Here is a 20872-nt window from a genome sequence, read left to right as displayed (position 1 = left end):
CTTTTATTACCTTCAGTTTTTAGGTTTTTAGTCACGATAATGAAACTACTACGTCTCCTCTTGGCATCTGAAGCATGTTGCCAACATACTGAACAGGTCATGATGTAAATGAACCAGGATGAGAGTCTCCATTGTCAGTTTTTCTCCACTTCTCATTAAGTCAAAGGTTAAATAACCGTCGCTTCTTTGGCCTGCGTCTCCTCCTGGGAAGTTTTTAATGCAGATCTCTTAACTCCCTACAATGTAAAACCACTCAGCTGTTATTTACCCGCCGCTATGGCTGGTTGGGCAGGTTCACCTGTCTTCACGCAGAACCACCAGCATTTGGCAGCTTCTAATCTGAAACCCAGCAAAAGACTGTTGTGACTGTGAGATAATTAAAACTTTGCAAAATGATAATTAGAAGTATGTGCTGAAGCCACCACAGATCACAAGTAGTTTAGGTTCAAACTTTTTTTTTTCTTTTGCAGCCACATGTTTAATATTCTTATTTTCAACTAAAACATGGCACACAGAGGTCCACTGAGATCCACTGCAGGTAACCTTCAACAGACCTCATTTCTGCTTTGTCCTGTGCTGTCATGTGTGAGGGAGGACGGAGAGGCTGGCTGGGCAAAGACGGGAAAATGAAGTCGCTGAGGAACAACATGTTGTATATTTCCAGCACGCGCCCGCTCTTGTCTGTAGATTGAATGATGTGATGCTTGAGTGTTAGCCTGAGAAGTCCTTGCTGTTTTCATGTACTGCTTGTTGTATCTCTTCATGTGCCCCGAGGAGATAATGACCGGTGTGTGCACGCTGCCCCTCAGCCAGAAAGCACACATCACAAAGAGTTTTTGCTGGAAAGATGTTTTGCCGCTGAGGGACCTTGATGATGCTTGCAGATAAGAAAACAGGGGAAAACAGTGTCGATTCAGGTGTTTGAAAAGAAGCTTAATCCTTAGATCAATGTGATAATGATTGCTGTCAGGATTCTCTGGGCTTAAACATTAAACATTTCACCTGTCCATGCACCACACTTACAGGCGCTTCGGCCATCAAGACGGGCTCTTTAAGCTTAATGGATCTTAAAAGGCCTTCTCGAGCACAGAGCAGGCTGTTCAAGCCACAACACTCTTGCCACTGTAGGCTGAATGCAGTGTGCTGCTGTAATCCTCGTTATTTGTTCTGTCCTCGACTATGGTCCAGACTGGATCTAAGAGCAGGCAGTTCATAGTCCTCAGAGGATGAGATGATCTTGGAGATTTCTTCATCTTATCGTGCCGCCATTGAGTTGACATTTGTGACTTTCTGTGAAATTTCTCTACGATCAGTGAATGGATCACTTTCAGAATCTGTCCAAAGTCAGCTAATGTTAGCATCCTAAACTAAAATGGTAACAATGACAAACGTTATGCCTGGTAAACATCAGCACGGCCATTGTGAACACGATATAAACATTTAGCTCAAAGCACAGAGCTGCTAGCTCAGCTGTGAAACCTTGGTCGTGTTTGTTTCTTAGTGCTAAGAGTAAGGTGGTGAAAGAGTGACGAGTGGGCTTCCCGTATCCTCGCTGAAGGCCATAAGTGCAGCAGCTTCATCATTTCTGTGGAAGAGTGGAGAAAAGAAGGCTGGAGTAAATACTGAGGTGTAGTGGCCCGTTCACCCTGTTGGAAACAACACCTGTCACTATGGCACCCTGCATGTGATTGCATTATTGAGGCTTGGAATATATAGTTTGCCCGGAATGATGAACAATTCAGAACTGGTGTGCTATTCAGCAGATTTTTGCCTGTCACCGTGCACCGTGCACCTTCTGACAGTGACAGGGACATTTATTGCCTCGGCACCAGCTGCCTGTTGTGCATACAGTCTCACTCATCTACCCTATAAGGGAGACTTGTGGCCGCAAACACATCCACTGGTCAAGCAGCTTTGTTGGTAACATCTGTCTTCAACTTTCTGCTTTCAGCAAGGCAGAAGAGTTGTTGGTCCCACTGCCAGGGGCGTTGACAAGGTTCTGGCACCAAAGAGAAGTTGCCTGAGGCGGGATTGGAGCACTTTTTCAATGAGATGATAATTTGTTTATCCATCTCTGCACCAAACACTGTATCAAAGTTTGCTGAAACAGTGAAACCTTAGGAAGAGACACAGTTAATTGTGTCGTGTTAGACTGGAGCAGGTCCAGAGTGACTCCTGAAACCTGACCACAGGTGTGTCACGTATGATCCTGCAAATGAAAGGACATTACAGTTATGGGCTTTCATATAAAATGCTAATTGGAAATCTGTTCCATTCAGTTCAAGCCAATAGAATAACTTGAGCTCATCTTTAATTCATGGGAGCACTTGTGCTGCTGTGCCACAGCAATCTTCTTCCTGCACCCTGCTAAAAGCAGATTCTCACGAGGGTCAACATTTCCTGGGGGAAACAGCTGGACACAAGCCTCCCAGTGAATGTCTTTCAGAGCTCTCTTCCTCCTCCTCCTCCTCCTCCTCCTCCTCTCAGAAGGATCCACTCATCATGAATGTGGGAAGATTTAATAATGTATGCTGTCACTGCAGCCCAGGCCAGCGATTAGAAAGCTGAAAGAGTCTTCTGCTGCAGTGAGGATCATCAGACAGATGTTCTGAGGGGATAAATACTCTGTTTTAATCCAACACAGAAAATACTAATACCGTATGTTTTTATTTTAAAGATGGGTATTGACTTGCCTGCCTGTTTAACATCATTCATAAGTTTAAAAGTTAATTTTCAGTTTTAGATCAAAGTTATAGAAATCATAAGTGCAGGCTTGCTGAGGGCAGTGTGGTTGGTGCTGTTTAGAATATGCAGCAAAGATTTCCAGCTACGCCGCTGCCGCCACTGCTGCTGCTGCGGCGGCACACTTTGGTTCAAAAAGCTTCCTCTGTGGCTATTTCCTGCTGGATAGTAACTTATGAAGAAGAAAAGAGAAAGAAGTTCCTTTTTTGCTGAAAATTGGCACTAATATGGGAAATTCTCAGCATTGGGAAAGTGGCAAAGGATCATAATAACTGCTTTTAGCGACTTATTTGCAGCTAAAATCCACAATCACGTCGGAGAGACAGCTGTAATAGCAAAGAAATTTCAGGGATTTGTGTCAGCAGACATTTTTTACTGATTTTAATCTTGTGTAAATCAACCATGGGAGATTACAGAAATGTTAAATAGTTCATAAATAAATATCATGATAATCCCCCGTCTTAACCACATTGTAAGTTCAGAAATAATTTGTTTTTGTACGTAATTTTTCCTCTTTAGCGATTATCTTTCTGTCATGAAAAGATTTGGAGTCTGCAGAGTAATAAATCATCTGCATATCCAAGTTCATGTTTTACACATTAATGAGGGACTAATCATGTGTAAAGTCTAAACCTTACACAGTACGACGAGCAGTTAATAAATTTTGGTCTAAGTTTGTGTGTTAAAGCATCAAACAACTGCACACTGCTGATGCTTTCGAACATAACAGCTGTGAAGCAATCAGAAAACATTTTACTTCTCTGAATCAGCGCTTTCTTCCCATTAACGCCACACGTTTCTCTTTCTCTCCCTCATTCAGCCGGCGAGGAGGCGAGTTGATAGTATTTTTATAAACAGAAACCAGTAAATCCTACACAGTATGCCTTTAAATGAAGGTTTAATGGTAGTCATGAAGCAGTGTTATCTTCCACCTCCAAGCTCAGATCTTGCAAGCTAACACTCCATTTGAAAAACCCTGAGAAGAGTGCAGATGGAGTCGGCCTTTAAAGGAAATTGAGCTTTTTAATGTAATAGAATCTAGTGACACTATTAAACAGATGAGCATCCTTTTGATTGTTCCTTCAGATGTTTTTCCCCCTTCAGTCATGAGCTGTTGCTTGAACAAGATTTTTGTCACTTGGCATTTTTGTGTTCAGGCGCATTGTTTTGTGTGCTTGTGTTGAAGTGGGAGTGAAATACGTCTTTTTATCTTGTCCCTCTCTTCGCCTCCCCGTGGGTGCACCTGTGGCTCTTAGACTAGACTGCACCTGAAAAATACGAATGGTTGAAGGATGAACTCGGCAGTCGCAGAAATTCCATCAAATGGCCAAATGACTTTGGCATTTTTCATCTCACCGAGTCTCATCGTTCCTGCGTCATTAAAACTGCATTAAGAATGAATTAATCAATGTTTTATGATCCCTTTGCATATTCTGCAATGTATTAAATTCCCTGTTTGATCAAAATGAAGTCTGTTCACTGACATTTACCCTCAGACTTCAAAATGTCAGACACTTCCGCTACGTCTGCCTGGCACCGTCCCCACTGGAGCCTTTACTTTAAATCCAGGTGATGACAAAGAGGTTGTGCGAGGGATTACGCCCGACGAGATTCTTGTGTCCATGGACTCCATTAATTCCTGATAATGGACATCTCAAAGGGCATTGTTCCCCTTTATATGTCCACGCATTAGTTTTTATTTTCAAAATTTAAAAGTCCAAAAACCAAAGTTTTTCACAAGCCATAACTTTGACCGATGTGTGAAACAATCACTGCCATGCCTTGTGCAGTATATTGAATAATAGTCATCGTCTTACCAATACACAGCCCTAAAGACCAGCTAGCTGTCCAGCCCTGTCATTTTCCCGGATCAGTCAATAAGGATTTTCACAAACAAATGCTGGGTCCTGTGAGTCCAGGCTGCAGTACTGAGATGAACTGAGAATGTGATGTGAGATTATCGCTTTTGTGATGGTCTACAAAGTATCACTAAGTCCAGTTTAGTTCTTGCAGCTTGTGTGGAGGCACTGAAGGACTGATGTGCCCGTTAATAACATAATTAATGATGTTAATATGTTGTTCTGACTGTGTCCCTGTTGCCGTGGTTTCTCAGTTTAGGTACAGGTACAGACCGGACAAGAAAACACAGTGACTGTCCAGCTTACCTGTAATGGAAGTCTGTTCTGTTGGTTTGCTGCCTGACAGGGAATCCGAGGGGATTAACGATGTGATGATCATCATAAAAACCCTTTCTTAAAATCATGCATTAAAGCAATGTACACTATAGAGACAAAAGTATCCAGACACACCTCTTTATGGGGGAGTTTGGTGTGGAAGAACTTGACTGGCCCACACAGAGTCCTGACCTCAACCCCATCCAACACCTTTGGGATGAACTGGAACGGAGATTGTGTGTGACCTCACAAATGCTCTACTGCATGAATGGACACAAACTCCCACAGAAACTGTGTGGCTGTTAGAGCTGCAAAGCTGTCTGTGTATTTAGAATACAACGTCATTACAGTCCCTGTTGGTGTAATGGTGTCCCAATACTTTTGTCTGTATAGTGTATTTCCACAAGAGTCAGGTCATATAAAGTGCAATGAGAACTGGTGCTCTGTATAACGCTCATCATGTGGTCATGTGGCAGGATCACATGACATTTACCACTTAAAACCACAAACATACCTGCACAGCCTTCTCAACATTCTCAGTGTCTTCCCAGCCCCTGCATGCGTGAGCTTGTAGATAGACTGCATTTTTGCACATTTACACTCGGGACAAGCTGCAGACCGAGGTATGAAGCTTGTTATCGAATGTGTTATTTTGAGTTGGAATAACTGCGGATGATGATGAGGTTTTAACGAGAGCTTCACGAGTGCCCTCTGTGGCGTCTCGCTCGCTTCACCTCAGCTCCCTCGTCCGGCCTGGCTCAGGGTCAGCTCACAGTGTTGCTGCTTCTCTGCTGTATCCTCTCACTCCACTGTTGTTGTTTCTTCATCATGCAGCAGAAAGCACAGTGGAGACTCTAATTAATCTGCCTGTCACACAGTTTAAAGAAAGGGAACATTACTTTTAATTTAGACAGATAGATCTGTTTTGCAGCAGATTTCCGTACGCGTGCACTCTGTGCGCTGTTTGACCGAATGTGGACGTCTACTCCCATGAACACACAACACCACACACAACGCTGTGATGCACGTTACATGTTTTTACACAGGCATGCTACGCTGTGGTCGCCTGTTCCTTAACGCGCGGGCGTGAGCTCGGTGGTCGAGTAGAGTCTTGAAGGTTATACACAGCACATCTGACTAATGGCCCTGTTCTCTGTACATGCTCATGCTAATCACTTCTCTGATTGATTGCGCCGCTCTGAAGCACTAATAGCATCATTAGCCGGAACTGTTGTGGCAGCCTCAGCTCTGAGCTTTCTATTCCCTCACAGAGATTTTCTTATCCTTGTCTTTTATTATTTAGAAACTAGATCGGGACAGGTTCATTTTAAACACAATTGACTTTGATTCTCTTAAAGACAAAGTAAAAATGTAAATCATAGAACCGCTGAGGTTTCTCATTCATCCCACATGTGCATATTGACTGGAGCTGCTGTTACCTTGGAAACCTTGGGACAAATGCTTCAATAAGAGAAATGAGAACAGAAAGATGCCAAACATGACTGCAGGAACATCCTGTAAGTATCATTAGAAAGACAGTAACACATTAGCGCAGGGATGCTGACAAAAGCTTGCAATGAAAAGCAAAATACGTCAGTGTGAGTTGGTTGTTACTAAACAAAATCTTGTCTTCCTCTGGCGTCGGCACAAAATGGCCTCCCTGACAATATTCAGATGCAGTCAGAGCTGAATCTCCACGGTGTAGTCGACACTAGAGCGATGTCTCACATGAGCAGTCAGCCATCTGAGCCAACAGGATCGACGTGCTGGCCCTTACCGACGGCGTTCAAACCCTCTTGTGTGTGTCGGGCTGTTAAAGTTGGTAAGGGGCTGATAAGGACTGAGTCACAGTCCAACACACACGAGAGGCTTTGAACACGGTGGGAGTTCTGACGCTTGTTAAGCTGACATGCTGCAGTCGTGAAGCTCATGAATCCAGTTAGCTGCAAAAAAAAAAAAAAAAAAGAAATGAGCAGTGGAGAGAAAGTTTACAACTTATTTATTGGTTTCTCATGCCTGGTACTGCAATCACAGCAGCAGTTCACTTCAGGAAAATGAATATTATTTCTCTGACAGTTGAAGTGATTGGAATTCATCAGGAGACTCTTGTGATTTATTCATTTGAAAATGTCTGCAAAGGGAACTTTGACTGTAATGTTTTACAGGTTGGAAATCACTGAGTTTCTCCGTCATTAAACATTTCATAATCTGCTGCAGCTATTGTTACTATAAATGGTGTCAAATGTTTACCACGTTTCTCTCAGTGCTTTAGTGGTGTCTTAAAATTTCTTGTTTTGTCTGACCACAAACCCAGTTATACTCAGTCTGCTGTCGCATAAGTCAAAGAAGAGGAGTAAATCATCACAACTGAGGCTGAGAATTGCTGAGTTATTGCAGTTGTGTCTGAAAAACCTCACGAATGGTGAAACAGTTATGAAAATAGTCGCGGTTAAATTTTCCTATTGATTGCTTATCATCACTTTTTGGCTCTAACAGAACAAGCAGCTGTCTTTCTCCTTTAATACTTTTCACACTCTGCCTGTGTGCACACAAAGCAAAGCGAGAGTTCACTATCACGTGAACATTAGCCACGTGCTAGTGAGCGACTGCAGGCACTAAAGGTGTGTGTGTGTGTGTGTGTGTGTGTGTGTGTGTGTGTGTGACCTCTGCCTGCACTTGTCACTCACCAGACAGGCAGTTATTTGCCTCCAGTGTCCTCTTTTTCCCCTGTCCTCTCTCAGTTGGTGAAGTAAAACACATTTCACCTCCTGTTTGCAATCAAACCAGGATGCGAGGCTACTTGCAGTAACGTTAGCCTGTTATATTAGAGTGAAGATAAAAGATAAGATAAGATAGACCTTTATTAGTCCCACAGTGGGGAATTTCTCAGCTGCTTTGTAAGCTCAAAAGTTTAAAAGAGGTCACTGGGTAAATGTCATGTTCGATCAATAAGGGACCTCAGATGGGTGAGCGTTCAATTTTCCAACATGTAACCTTTCAAAACTTGATAAACTGATCTTATCCCAGGATTCTGTTTCATTGATTTGTTTCCTGTCTCTTGACTATCAAAAACAGGGTGATAGCAACTCATCCAAAGCTTTCAGCTGTCGTGGAAGCAACAAATGAGTGAGCGACGAAGACTTTGACTTTCAACATGCTTTTGATCTTCATCGAAGCAGCTGAGATGTGAAAACGTCACACGTAGACTAACTGATGAGCGTGTGGATATGCGCTTCTGCAAACATAAGAACTCTTTTGTCTGATGCCGCTCACTTTGGTTCATTCTCTCCGATTTCACTGGGAGAAAACAAAATCATTCACAAACGCGACGAACGCAAAAATGTGCATTTGATCTCCTTCTGAATCTGAAAATCTAAATCTGAAAGCGTATTGACTTTGTACACATGTAGCAGTTAAACCCGTTTAATTTACCCGGCAGACGTCACACTTCTATAGCATCCTCTTCTTCTTTTGATTAATTCAAAGGGTTGACCTTCCTGCACTTCCTGTGAGTGGACGAGGGGAGTCGTAAAGGGCAGGAGTGTGTGTGCGGCTGGGATGCTGCCAAACTGTCAGAGAGTGTTTAGGTAGTGTCAGCTGGGGGAGATTATTAGTTTAACTGGAGCTGATGTTATAATCATAGGGATGGGAGTCCAGCTGGATAAACAACCTAACAATTTTTATCATAACAAAGGCGTGCGTAAAAGCATGCATTTTAAAGATTCATTCTGCCATTCATTGAGTATTCACACGGCGCTTTCGCGTTTTTTGCTGTGATTAGTTGTTCTTCAGTTTGTAAAAGGCCTCCGTTTCAGTCTAAATGTGAGCCAGGTGTGGGATCTGATCCAAAGCAGCTGCTCCCGATTGTCTTTAAATCAAAAAAAGGTGGTGATTTGATGAAAACACAAATGTGGCGCAGCATGAACATATGCTTAGTCAATCATAAAACAACAGCATCAAAAGCAGGAGCTGAAAAAGTACAAGAACTTAAGTTTTATTTGACCACATCCTACAGCCTGTGTCTCATATGTCTGTCGCTCAGTCCTGAATAAACATGGCACTAATTTAACTCTGAGAACAAGCGGAACAATAGCCATCAGGACGGCAAGTTTTAAAATGAGAAAACTCTGCGGATGTGGAGATATCGGAGCCCTGCAGCTCGCTCCTCATCCTGACTGGAAGCTAGCCGCTCATCAGCTGAACAGTCAGTGCCAGTATTTAACAAAAAGAGATGATATCTCCGGGTTCTGCTCCATCAGTTTTTTTATACGTTCCTCAAGTGCAGGGCTAAATCTGTGAAGTATTCCTAAAACCAAAGATAAAACACAAATGCTTGTCTTTGAAGCACTTTGGATTCATTATTAGGTGTGAGCGAGTACTGCTGAAGCAGATTGGGTGGTGCTTGAGCCAGAAATGAGTGGGACAAACAGGATGTTGATCATTTAAACCACAAGTTGTTATTTTAAATATTTATTAGAAAACTGTTTCCAGAATGACTTACTATTGGGATCAAAGTTCATGATCCCAATAGTAAGAGCACTTAGAACAAGTCTTAGAAACTTGAGACTTGAGCAAATAAACGACCCAAATTGACACACTTTACAAATGATACTCGTAAAAACTACATTACCTGCACAAGCTACTCACTGAGTCCTGTCCATCACATTTAAAAGATTCCAAAAGAACAAACAGGTTTAATTCTGATAACTTCCACTTTAGAAAATGCAGTTTCCACCCCCAAGAACAGAAACATGTGACTGATGACATGTGACTGATGAAGACCACAACCGTGATCTAAACGTTAGGCAGCGTTAACTGGAACCAGCAGAAATAATGTGTCAGCAGCTGTATGATGTGTCATGACAACAGGCTGCTGCATGTCTGCATGTCAGTCACTTTGCTGTGGTGACACTGCAGTATCAGCAGCTGCAGCTCTGCGTGGCCTCCAGCCACCCTCCAGCCAGCAGGACTGGACTCAGTCCCCTTTCACCTCCATTGATTACCTGAAAATGAAGTGAATCTGCTACTCATTAGTCGTGATGAGCTGCTAATCCGCGGTTGTTCCACAGTAATTGTCGGGGAAAAAGACGATAATTTTGTACTCTTTTGGTTATTTTGCTCATTTTGTTTAATTTGTTTTCATTTGTATTTCCACAACGTGTTTTACATCCCTCTAGACTCAGCGTATGTTCTTAAGTAAGTTCTTTCAACTTACATCCCTCTTTCCGCCCTAAAATCCCCACGGACATCATTAAACCTTTATGTAATTTAATGTGATTTAATCTAAACTTGACCCCTGCTCTGCCAGCGGAGCTGTGTTCAGAGAGCCGCTGAGGTCAATTACAATACAGACTGAAGAAATCTCTGCCCACCTACTGTTATTAAAATAAGTCACGAAGTGAACGCGCTCTGTTCGAGCACGTACACCAGTCCCCCTGCGGTTCCTTCTAACCCTCAGTCAAGGCTTGTTCCCTTCCTGCATTACAGCTCAGCTGAGTATCTCCAGTGGTTAAATGTTCAGGGGTTTTTTTTGTTTTTGCTTTTTATTTTAATTTCCTTTGATTAGTGCCATCTACAGGTAGAATGAACTCTGAGTGAGCTGAGTCACTTCCTGTTCTGTGTCCGAGTATGAAAAGTATCACAGTCTTAAATGAGCACAAAGGGCAGCTCCTGTAATAGCAATCCTCTCTGCTACATCTTTATTTTGTGTTTATAGCTGCTCTAATGAATATTTTTATGTTGGACAGTGGATCAGATGACTGTGCGTAATGTACAGTGAAAGAGCATTTTTCAGCTCTTTGTTTTAGTTTTCTGGCTCACATATTTACTGCTTGGCTCAGTCTTCAGGTTTACTTTTAGCCCCAGAAGGCGGCTCTTTTCAGCAAACGAGCTTTATAAATCCATTCTGCGGTACCTGCCCAGCACCAGGCTCGCTAAGCAGGCTACAGAGGCTCATATTTCCCACCGGAGCTGGTGGAGACCAAATAATAGCTAAAAAGTTGATGCCAGTGTTGTGCATTCAGCTTGTTTAGCTGCACAAAAGTTGCCAAAAAAAAAGGTATTTAAAGCTGCTTTGGACCACATTTTTCATGAGTGCGGCCCTGTTTTACTCGATGTGAGATTTAAAGCAACAAAAATCAGCCTTTAGATGTTCAAGAAAGTACGAAATGCATTCAACAAGTTTGTTCGACCTCAGGGATACACACAATGTGCTTTGATGGGAACACTGCTGGCTTCATCTGTCTGTGAAAGTGACAGGCTTTTGTGATTCAGACACAGTTGACTTGTATGTTTATGCTCCTCGCAGCTTCGTTCAGACATGACGACAGCATATTAAGGAGAGGGCTTTAAGGCTGCGTGATATTTGGCTCCTGGAGTGTTTTCTGTCCGCTCGCAGGCTGCCTCGCTGATGGATTTTAAACCTTAGTTTGCTGTTGAAGCCTAATTGACCATCTTGATGCATTTTCACTCTCACTATTTAATCTTAGCTGAGAGCGAATTCTGCTTGCTGCCTTTTCTATAATGTCTAATGCACACAAGCTTTGAGTAACAGGCCATTAAGTTCAGCCTCTTGTTTAAAGTTGTCCCCAGGCTGTATGTAAATCGTTTGTCAGAGAGTCCTATACTCATCCAAGCAGCTGACACAAAGGAACATTGAAATACACAGAGCAAGTCTTGGTCAAATTATTGCTGTAAGAGGGATTTGTTTTTTTAATCTCTCTTAAAAATTGTTTTTGTAGACTGATCTCATATGGGAAGATCAATCGACTCGACACTTTAAAATCGACTCTTTCATGAAGTTCCAGAGTTTATTAAACTGATTCTGTGAATAAGAATCCCCTCTGTGCATGTTTAACCTTGTGCTGCTGCAGCCTTCGCATTAATGGAAATGTTTTGAGGTCTGACGTAGTGAGACGGCGTCGTGAATTTCACATAAAAGTGTCTTATTCAGACATGTTAACCTGAAGGGCCGCATGTCTGAAGGGTGCTTCATGAATCTGTAACTGACCTCAAGATCAACATTCTGTCGTGGAGCAGAGCGTTCGCCCTGCCGCGATCAGCTCCATCAGAAATCAGTTTAAGGTTAGCGCAAACAGAAACCCCCTGCGTCTGCTCAGCGCTCATCGGAAAGGTGCTGGTGATTACAGTGGAGCAGAGCGGCATTATCAGTGAGAGCGACTCAGAGTTGATAGACAGGCCCCAGCAAAGCCTCATCACAAAGGAAGCCATTTCTACATTATTCCATGAACCCTGACAACAACTATTAGAAGTAATGACGATTAAATGAGCTGCTTCCATGCGACCATCAATCTTCTGACTTAATCAGTGGCTGCCCGGGGATTTTTGCTTTGTATTCATTTAAAAACCAGTGAGTACAGGGAGAAGATGGAAGGTGAGCCCCCCCACCCTGCAGTGTAAGTCTCCCCCCCTTCCAGTTGACACGTGTTACTGTGGTCAGAGTCGGACACTCATTCATTGCTTTACTTGCCATCACTGTCATTTTAAATCAAGCTGGGTTTTGATGAATCGCAGCCTGCCGTAAGATGGCGGACACTGTTTTTATTCACCCCCCTCATCTTTCATCTACTTGCAAGTGTCACGGCCTCACCTGCGCTCTAACAGACAAGGCCAGCGCGAGGCTTGTATCCTTATGAATCATCTCCAGCTGCCGCCCTCCTCGAGCCGGACTCCGGTTTTGCAGAGCCACTGTTGTGCTGTAGGGCCATTTTCACCCACTGCGATGCACAACGTTCCAGGCCTCATTAACACGAGCCCATGAATGTTTAATTGTGGTTTATATTTACAGGCTGCTCCCTCATGACCAGTTTACCCACAGTGTGTCCTTTGATCTGAGATAATGTTGTTGATGAAAGCGTATGAGAATATTTTATAGGAAATGCAAGCTATGGCATCGCGGCCATAAAGTGCTGTATAATTGTAAGTGACGCTTGGGTTGGCTTTATCCTTAATTAATCACTGATTTCCCTTATGTTTTAGAATTGCAAATTGGATATGTTGAGCCTCTGAGCTGTTCTCTGCACTGACTGCATAGCCGGACTGAGAAACCCTCTTTATGGCTCCAAGCTAATTATTCAGCCTGTGGATCCAGGCTCTGGAAGGCTGCCTCTAGCTGTAGGCTGTGTGTGTGTGTGTGTGTGTGTGTGTGTGTGTGTGTGTGTGTAGCTGTAGCATACAGTAGGTGTTAGAGCAGACAAAAAAGCTGTATGTGCTTGCATTTGACATTTCTGTGTTCCTGTTCTTTGAATTTTGACCGATTATGCATTATACATGGATTTGTTTTACTCTTTCAACATTTTCACAGTCCCGGATGTGCCATTTGGGAGTGATGTATTTCATTGTGCATGTGTATAATTTGCAGGCGTGCGTGTACACGCAGCTTCAGGTCTCTGCATTAATTTCTTTTGACAGTGTGAGAGGGTTCTTCAGGCTCGTGTGGGCTTTCAAGCTCCCCAGTTAAAAATGTCTTCTTTATCACATATTCAAAGAGGAGATCGCAGGGAGTTGCCAAACACTCGGCCAAACAATGAAAAGCAGCACATGTGAAAGACACAACAATGTCAAACCGGCACACTTAATTAATCTCAGAGAAAATAAGACATTCATTTTATTCCAGTGTTCTTTTAAAACTGTTTTAGTATAATTTGGTTAATAATTTGAATCACGCAAACACAAGACTGTTCTGACTCAGAACTGCTGCAAATGACAGGTTGGGCCAAAATATAAAGCTGGAGATATTTTCTGAGTTTAGATTTCTGTTTTCTACTCGGAGCAACTCAGGTGAGTCCATCAAAGAAAATTACGAAATGAAAATGAAATAAAAGGTGGCCTTCATCATAGAGAGAGAGAAAATGCAGACTATCTAACCATGTTGGACAAACATTGTTTGTTGGTTATGAGGTCTTGATAGACCAAGTATGAACTAACCCATTAAAGTGGTGAAAATGGAACAGAAGTGGGTTTAAATGAGAAATAAGGTAAGAGGATGTCGTCCTTGCACAGACCACTTAAGAGCCGACGTTGTGTGGGTGTTTGATGTGTTTTCACAGAGCTGCTAAGGACACTACTGAAACACTGCTCTTCACAAGCAAGAAAAACAAATGTACAAATAATTGTAACACAGCATGAGCTAAAGAAAATGATCCCTGGAATTGTGACCAACACTGCATACTAACTGAAACATTTTACAGTAAAAAACACAGTAATGGCAACTTTGTGCCGGTGAGCTTCTAATATTATTAACCGTATAATATTAATACTAACCAATAATAGCCGCTAATACAGTATAAGTGAGTAATAAGTATACTGATATGACTACTGAATTTAAAATTAGGTCACCGTCACTTAATTGCAAACATAATTTGAACAAATTTCTTACAGTCCTTACAAAATGGTATATGCCAAGTTTCCATACATAAAGTGTTAATTAAGTCGTCATTAAGAACCTTTTTTATGGCAACAAAAACGAGACTAAACAAAGCCCGGCGATAGATGAGAATGACTAACGCCTCATGTGGCTGATAACGATGTGCGCCCCTAGTGTTTAATGCCAGGACTGCAATTTTCTTATGAATTGATAGAAACGCCACCACGAACATAATCTCTGTTCTTTCTTTTTTGTTTTTTGGGTGAGCTTGTAGTAGTACTGAGATAAAACAGGACAACTGGAGGTAATATTTTGTTTGAAGTATGAATCAAGATGCATGCACTTTGTATGTGACAAAATGAACTTGGCATAAATAAAAATCTTCCCTGGAAATTAACAGAGCGAGGATTTTTCCCAACGCATTGGAGCTCAGGAATGTTTGGACTTGACAGAGCTGTATGGAAGCTACGCGTTGCTAAAATGATCCCACAGGCGCACTAAGCACACTTGCAAGAACTTATCATACACCTAAATGATTATCCATAATGTTTAAATCTCAGTCCAGCCCCATTAATCTTATACACTGTTATGAAACAAACTTAAAATCTCTGTTATGTGATAAAAACAAAAACGGGCTCTGTAGCTGCCGTGTCTCGCTGTTCTCCTCTGCTGCAAACAAGCCCTCACGTTCATGCGAACAGCAGTCTCTAATGGCACTGTAGCCGTGTGGCTCGGCGGCAGCAGCAGACAAACAGAGGGGGGGGGCGAAGGACAGCCCGAGTTTAGCACAGAGAGAGACAGGCGCTCTCATCAGTGGTCGGGCTCACCGGCTGCGTGGACAGAGCTGTGGCGCAGGAGGAGGAGGAGGAGAAGAAGAAGAGGTGCAACGGGAGGACAAGCTGCCTGAAAAGCAGAGCCAAACAGAGGAGCGAAACGGCGAGAGACGGCACGAGAGGGAGGGGGGGGAAGGAGCAGAGAGAGAGAGAGAGAGAGAGAGAGATCAGTGAGGGGAGAGAAGTCAGTCGGAGCAGGGAGAGGAAACAAGCTGGATGAAGCTCACAAGGACGCGGAGGGAGGAAAGCGCACAGAGACGCCTTCCCTGACCGGGGGAGAGAAGTGAGGGGGTGCGTGCGCAAAGTGGAGAAGAAGAAGAAGAGGAGGAGGAGGAGGAAGAGAGGGAGCCTGACAGGAGGTCGAGCTTACTGGGCTCGACTGACACGAGAGCGAAGAGGAGGAGGAGGAGGAGGAGGAGGAGGAGGAGCGAAAGGGCAAGTTGATGGATTTGATTTGGGGAGAGTATTTTTAGAAGGAGGAGCGGAGACATGAGAGGAATATTGAGATTAGAGATGCTGTCTTTGAATGGAGGGGAAAAACCCAGGGAGGAAGAGGAGAAGAAGAGGGGAGAATAACGGGAGACGGGAGAGAAAAGAGGGTGAGATGTTGACATCAGAGTGTGACAGAACAGGTTCTCTCTGGTCTGGTTTCCCACATCAAACTGCTGTGAGTGTGCACAGGACTGCCTCCTTCCTCATGTCCAAGTGTGTAGCATGTTTCTCACTGTGGCTGCGCTGCTGAGGAGCTGGTCCGCTACAAGACGAAGATGCCCCGTGGTTTACCCGCCCGACCTGAGAACACTGGTTAAAGCCAAGTGGGGTGAGAGAGACGAGGAGCAGACCAGTGACATCACGAGCGAGTCAAGGCATCAAAAGTGAGACTGCAAAGTGGGACAGCAAACAAATGAGCGCGGGAGACTTTTGTGAATTTAATTAAAGCTTGTACTTAATAGTGACAAGGAACTGATTGCCGCCTCTGGCTGCTGAACGCCTCTGCAAGCCAGTGAAGCTAAAACACACACACACACACACACACACGTTAACTCAGAAGAAGAGAAAGCACAGCGCTGGAACAAGGCAAGCTCTGCTCTAACAGACTGCACCACACCAGCCAGTTCCCCCCACTGTTGCCTCATTATTTTAATTACCTTCCCTTCTTTCATTTGTTTTTCGTTTTCTCTGCTTAGCCCTTGGTATTTTGTATTCTGTCCTCCTCTCTCCCTCTCTCCTCCCCTCCCTCCCTCTTCCTCTTGCGTTCGCTCTCTCTGTCTCATCCTCTCTTGTTCACTGTCACACTAACTGCGGTGGATGCTGGAGTCACCCATGTAGAAGCTACCTTGCTTGAAGCACATTTGCCAAGCTGATTTTTTTTTCTTCTCTTGCTGAGTTTGGTGGATGATTGGAGCGCTCTGAGATCGAGAGAGCAGGAGAGATGACCAACAAGTAGCTACTGCTGAGTGCTTCAGAGCTCCTGCACCACCAGGAGAAGACGACTTCAAAACACAAGATTTCCTCAGCGTTGCTTCTACGTGTACATACAGGACATTTACAGTTAAGACCGCATGGGTCGTTAGCACTCCTAAGGCAAAACACATATCCAGGTGTGGCTTACAGTAGTGGATTTATCCTGGAGCTACATGTGGGCCCCAGCCCCTGAGGCCTGGCTGGGAAATGAAGCCTTTCCCGCGGCAGTAGGAGCGCTGTGGGCAGCTATGGCCCTGGAGGGGCGCTGTCTCCGGCGGGGTTCCCCGGCCATGATCAGAAAAGGTCGTAAGCGACGTCCTACAAAGCCAGCTCTGGCTCGGGTCACTTCCACTCTGCTGTCAAGGACACGCCTGCATGGCCTCAGGCATGTTTGCCTCCCTGGTGGCTCTGTGGGCCGCAGGGCCTTCTGGCTACTGGCCCTCTGCACCTCCCTGGGGCTGCTTTTATCCTGGTCCTCCAACCGCCTGCTCCACTGGCTTTCCTTCCCCACGTACACACGGGTCCACACAGAGTGGGCCAAAGAACTGGCCTTCCCCGCAGTCACTATCTGCAACAACAACCCCATCCGCCTTTACAAGCTCACCAAGAGCGACCTGTATTTTGCAGGCCACTGGCTGGGCCTGCTCCTGGCTAACCGGACAGTGAGGCCCATGGTCCTGGACTTGCTGCAAGAGGACCGTCAGGCCTGGTTCAGGAAGCTGTCAGACTTCAGGCTCTTTCTGCCACCCAGAAACTTTGAGGGAACCAACCTGGAGTTTATGGATAGACTGAGCCACCAGCTGGATGACATGCTCCTCTCGTGCAAATACAGAGGGGAGCCGTGCGGCGCTCACAACTTCTCTTCTGTAAGTCCAGATTCCTCTGTTGTGTTTTTTCGGAAAGTTTTATCCAACTGTCTTTCTCCTTTCGTACTTTCATCTCTTTAACATGATGGCTTCACTGTCGGTTATCTCAGTTAGCAGTTTAAAAGTTGCAGATGCATTGCGTCATGCTGACACCTTGTATTGCGTCATTTCATTATCTTTTAGTTCGGATTCTCATGAGACTGACCTGCCTTAAGGGCTTAAGTTACAGACTCTTGAAACTTCCTGTTATAGCCGACGGTTTCTTGGTCTTCACACAGCAAAGATAACATTAAACTAATGCATTAAACTTTTGCAGAGTAAAGAAAATACTTCATGGAGAAATACCTTGAACAGTCGTCTTATACTAACATTGATGAAATGGGTTATGTGAGCTTGTGGCTAAGCATACCTCTTTTCCAGTACTGTGCAGCCCCCCCTAGAGGAGTTTACGGCCCTGCCTGTGATCTTTCTTTTCTGTGTGGGTGGTTGTTGGTTTGGGGATTTGTTCCTCTGGTTTGCCTGAACTGTGACAGATGTTTTCTTTGTAATAAATCACACACTCAAACTGTCTTTGAGACTTTTTCCCTTTGTTGTTTTTGCCATTTCATTTGTGTTCTTTCTTTTTGCCGTTTGGCACTGTGGCCTCAGTGTCAGTGACTGACTGAAGGAGAAATGAGAAATGGCAGATAAATACCTGTTTGCAGTGCTTGTGCGAGGTGGTTGTCACTTGTTTGTTCTCTCCGTGCTGCTCTGGTGTTTACTTGCCCTCTCTTTTCCAACTTCACAGTTATAATTATGAAAGACATTCATCGAGCTCGCTATTGTTAGCGGCGTGGTCCGTCTCACATTCACTGGATGTGACGGCTGCCCTTGTATGCTGAACTTGAACTGAAAAACTCCTCGTGTTTCGCACCTCACAGTCTGTTTACAGGTGCTGGAAAGACCTCGTATGAACCTTTTGTGGTTTCAGAGGGAGCAGCCCGAGGTCTGATGAAAAACCTCAACTTGAGTCAGCATCGGTTGGAGCTCAAGACTACAGTTTTGAAAAAAATAGTTAAATAAATCGGTGGGTGTGGAGTCGGAGAGACGTGAGCCTATCAGAGTAGCCCGCTCCTCACTTTTGCTTGAAGCTAGTGGCTCAAGGCTTCATTAGCCTCTATGTGCATAGCACACCTGATCCTCCAATCATTTTGTTGGTGGTTAAATTGCATTGTGGGTAAAGTAGGTGCCAGGTTTTGACAAGGAGGAAGTGAATGAAGGCATATCTCAGATAAACAGTTTGTTAGGATGTGCTGTCAGTAGATAGCCTGTCTTTTTCTTCTTCTGTTGTCTGTTTCCTGCCGTTACAAGTCGACAGGGATGTCCCCAAATCAACCAGAATTTAATACTCTGATTTTAATAATGTCTGACTCACAGGGTCAAGCACATTCTAATAAGCCGCAATTATTGTTTTCACAACCTCGTAATCTAAAAGATAGTCAAGTTCCAAGGTTGTGACAATGAAAACAGCAGATTTTTCTGTTTTCTGCATCCTCTGCTATTCTGTTATTTACGGTTTTAAGAAAGTGAGCAAAGCAGAGATGGATTTCACCTTTTGTTGTCGTTGCTTTGTGTGAAAACATTTTCCAATGTTTCTTTTTGAATGTTAAGTGTGTTACACATTGCATTCCCCATTGTTGAATGCACAAACTCATGATTGCCATTTGAAGGCAGCGTGATTACAGTGCTGACAAAATGGCTCTCAAGCGAGCACAGAAGCACTCCATTCCTTTCACCAAAATGCAGTATATGAAAACACATACCCGTGTTATTTATTAGTTTTTTACAGGCTGTTGTTGTCTGTACATGATTTGATGAAACTGAAGGATGAAGAGCTGAAAGCGACCGTTTGGATTTAGAAGTGCGGTTACATGAGATCCACCGTCAGTGGATGATGGTCAGCGTTTCAAAGATTGTGTATGTGTGTTGATGAGTCTGCTTTGTTGCCTCACTGATCACAGCTCTGTTTTTTTGTCACGGTGATGCATTCAAGGCTGCGGATTCACTGTCTACTCCTGTTGTGAGCCCTGTGTGTGTGTGTGTGTGTGTGTCCAAACATTTTTTAGGAATGGATCGAGCTGCCGATGATGGAGGGAAAATTGTCCTCTGAGAGCAGCCGCGTTGCAAACTTTAAACAACAGATTTGTACAATCACTCTGAAACATCAGTACATCCAAAGGGCGAGAGAGCATGAAGGACAGGGTCTCTGCTGCAGCCCTGCTCCAAACACAACAACACTGTACGCTTCCCTTCATATTTTACAACAATGTATGAACTTACAAAGGACAGTTTGCCCTAAAAACAAAAATACATTTTTTTTTTCTGCTGTTTATCCATCTAGCTGGATTTGGCATGAGTTAAAGGTTTTGGAGGTATTGGCTGTAGAGATGCCTGCCTACTCTTGAACATAATGCAACTAGATGAAACTTGGACTGTGCTGCTCGAAGCGCAAAAATGATCAAATAAAAAAATGTAAAACCTCAAGAGCAATCCTCAGACTTTGTTGCAAGCAGCTTCATGGAGGAACTGTTTCCTTTCTGTATCTCTGCACAGAATGAAGCACTTATGGATGAGAGGCCAGCTAACTAAGCAAACTAACATTACAGCTCAGATGAGGAGAACTCCATTAACATTTACATCCTGCCCTGTTGCGCCGCACGTTTCCTTCTGCCTGGTTACAGGGTGTAGCTCGTTAAGGAAACTGCTCACAGCACGGTTTGTGGATTATCTATCTATCCATCTATATTTAGGTGAACTCTCCTTTTAAGTGTGTTTTTATGGTAGTACATTTGAATTGTTTTTGTTGTTAGATGGTCAGTGTGTTTGGATTTCATCAGCTTTTCAGATCAAAGCCACCCTGAAGGCCCGGTCCCGGCTCCTTCCTCATCTTGCTCTACCTCATAGGGGACCTCATGCTGTTAACAGGCGCTCAGTGGTTTTGTTAATCTCATTATCCTGCTGCTGTAAAGCAGCAAAGACTCCCTGAGGCTTATTTATTATCACTGCATTTAGAGCACTGTCACTCTTTGACCAAAAAGGATGCAGCAACTGCGTTAAATGGACGGGGGTGTGGGGAACACACGCACATAGACTTGTGAGTAAAACGACTGTTTGTTTTGGGCGTGTGTGTGTGCACAGACTGTACACCTGCATGCGTGAGTGTCTTGGAAAATAAGTGAGAAATCCAGTGTTGATGGAGGTTGGGTTTTACAGGCTTAAGAGTACAGAGGATGCTTTGAACTGCTGAGCAGCAGGCAGTTTGGTGGGAGAAGAGGAAGAAGGTACAGCCAGAGGTTGGGAGTGAGAGATGGTATGTAGAAAAAGCATCTTGTTGGGAATACAAATGTGTCCCATAATTCTGGCCGGCCT

The 20872-nt window shown here is 43.9% G+C and overlaps 1 protein-coding gene across 3 annotated transcripts in view; it reads left to right on the top strand.

Annotated features, from left to right (window-relative positions):
- Window positions 1–20872, top strand: part of asic2 (acid-sensing (proton-gated) ion channel 2) — a 279484-nt gene that overhangs the window by 172542 nt on the left and 86070 nt on the right. Inside the window, exon 1 of one of the 3 annotated variants that reach the window (XM_046414827.1) lies at window positions 15555–17464. The exons of the other annotated variants lie outside the window; for them this stretch is intronic. Within the exon in view, the coding sequence (XP_046270783.1) occupies window positions 16772–17464 (693 nt within the window). The 5' untranslated portion in view covers window positions 15555–16771. Of the gene's footprint in view, window positions 1–15554; window positions 17465–20872 lie in introns of those variants that run through there. 3 annotated transcript variants of the gene reach the window in all.

This window comes from Scatophagus argus, chromosome 16, assembly GCF_020382885.2.
Source record: "Scatophagus argus isolate fScaArg1 chromosome 16, fScaArg1.pri, whole genome shotgun sequence".
In the NCBI taxonomy this organism is placed as follows: Eukaryota; Metazoa; Chordata; class Actinopteri; family Scatophagidae; genus Scatophagus; species Scatophagus argus.
This window is presented reverse-complemented; position numbering and strand designations above follow the sequence as displayed.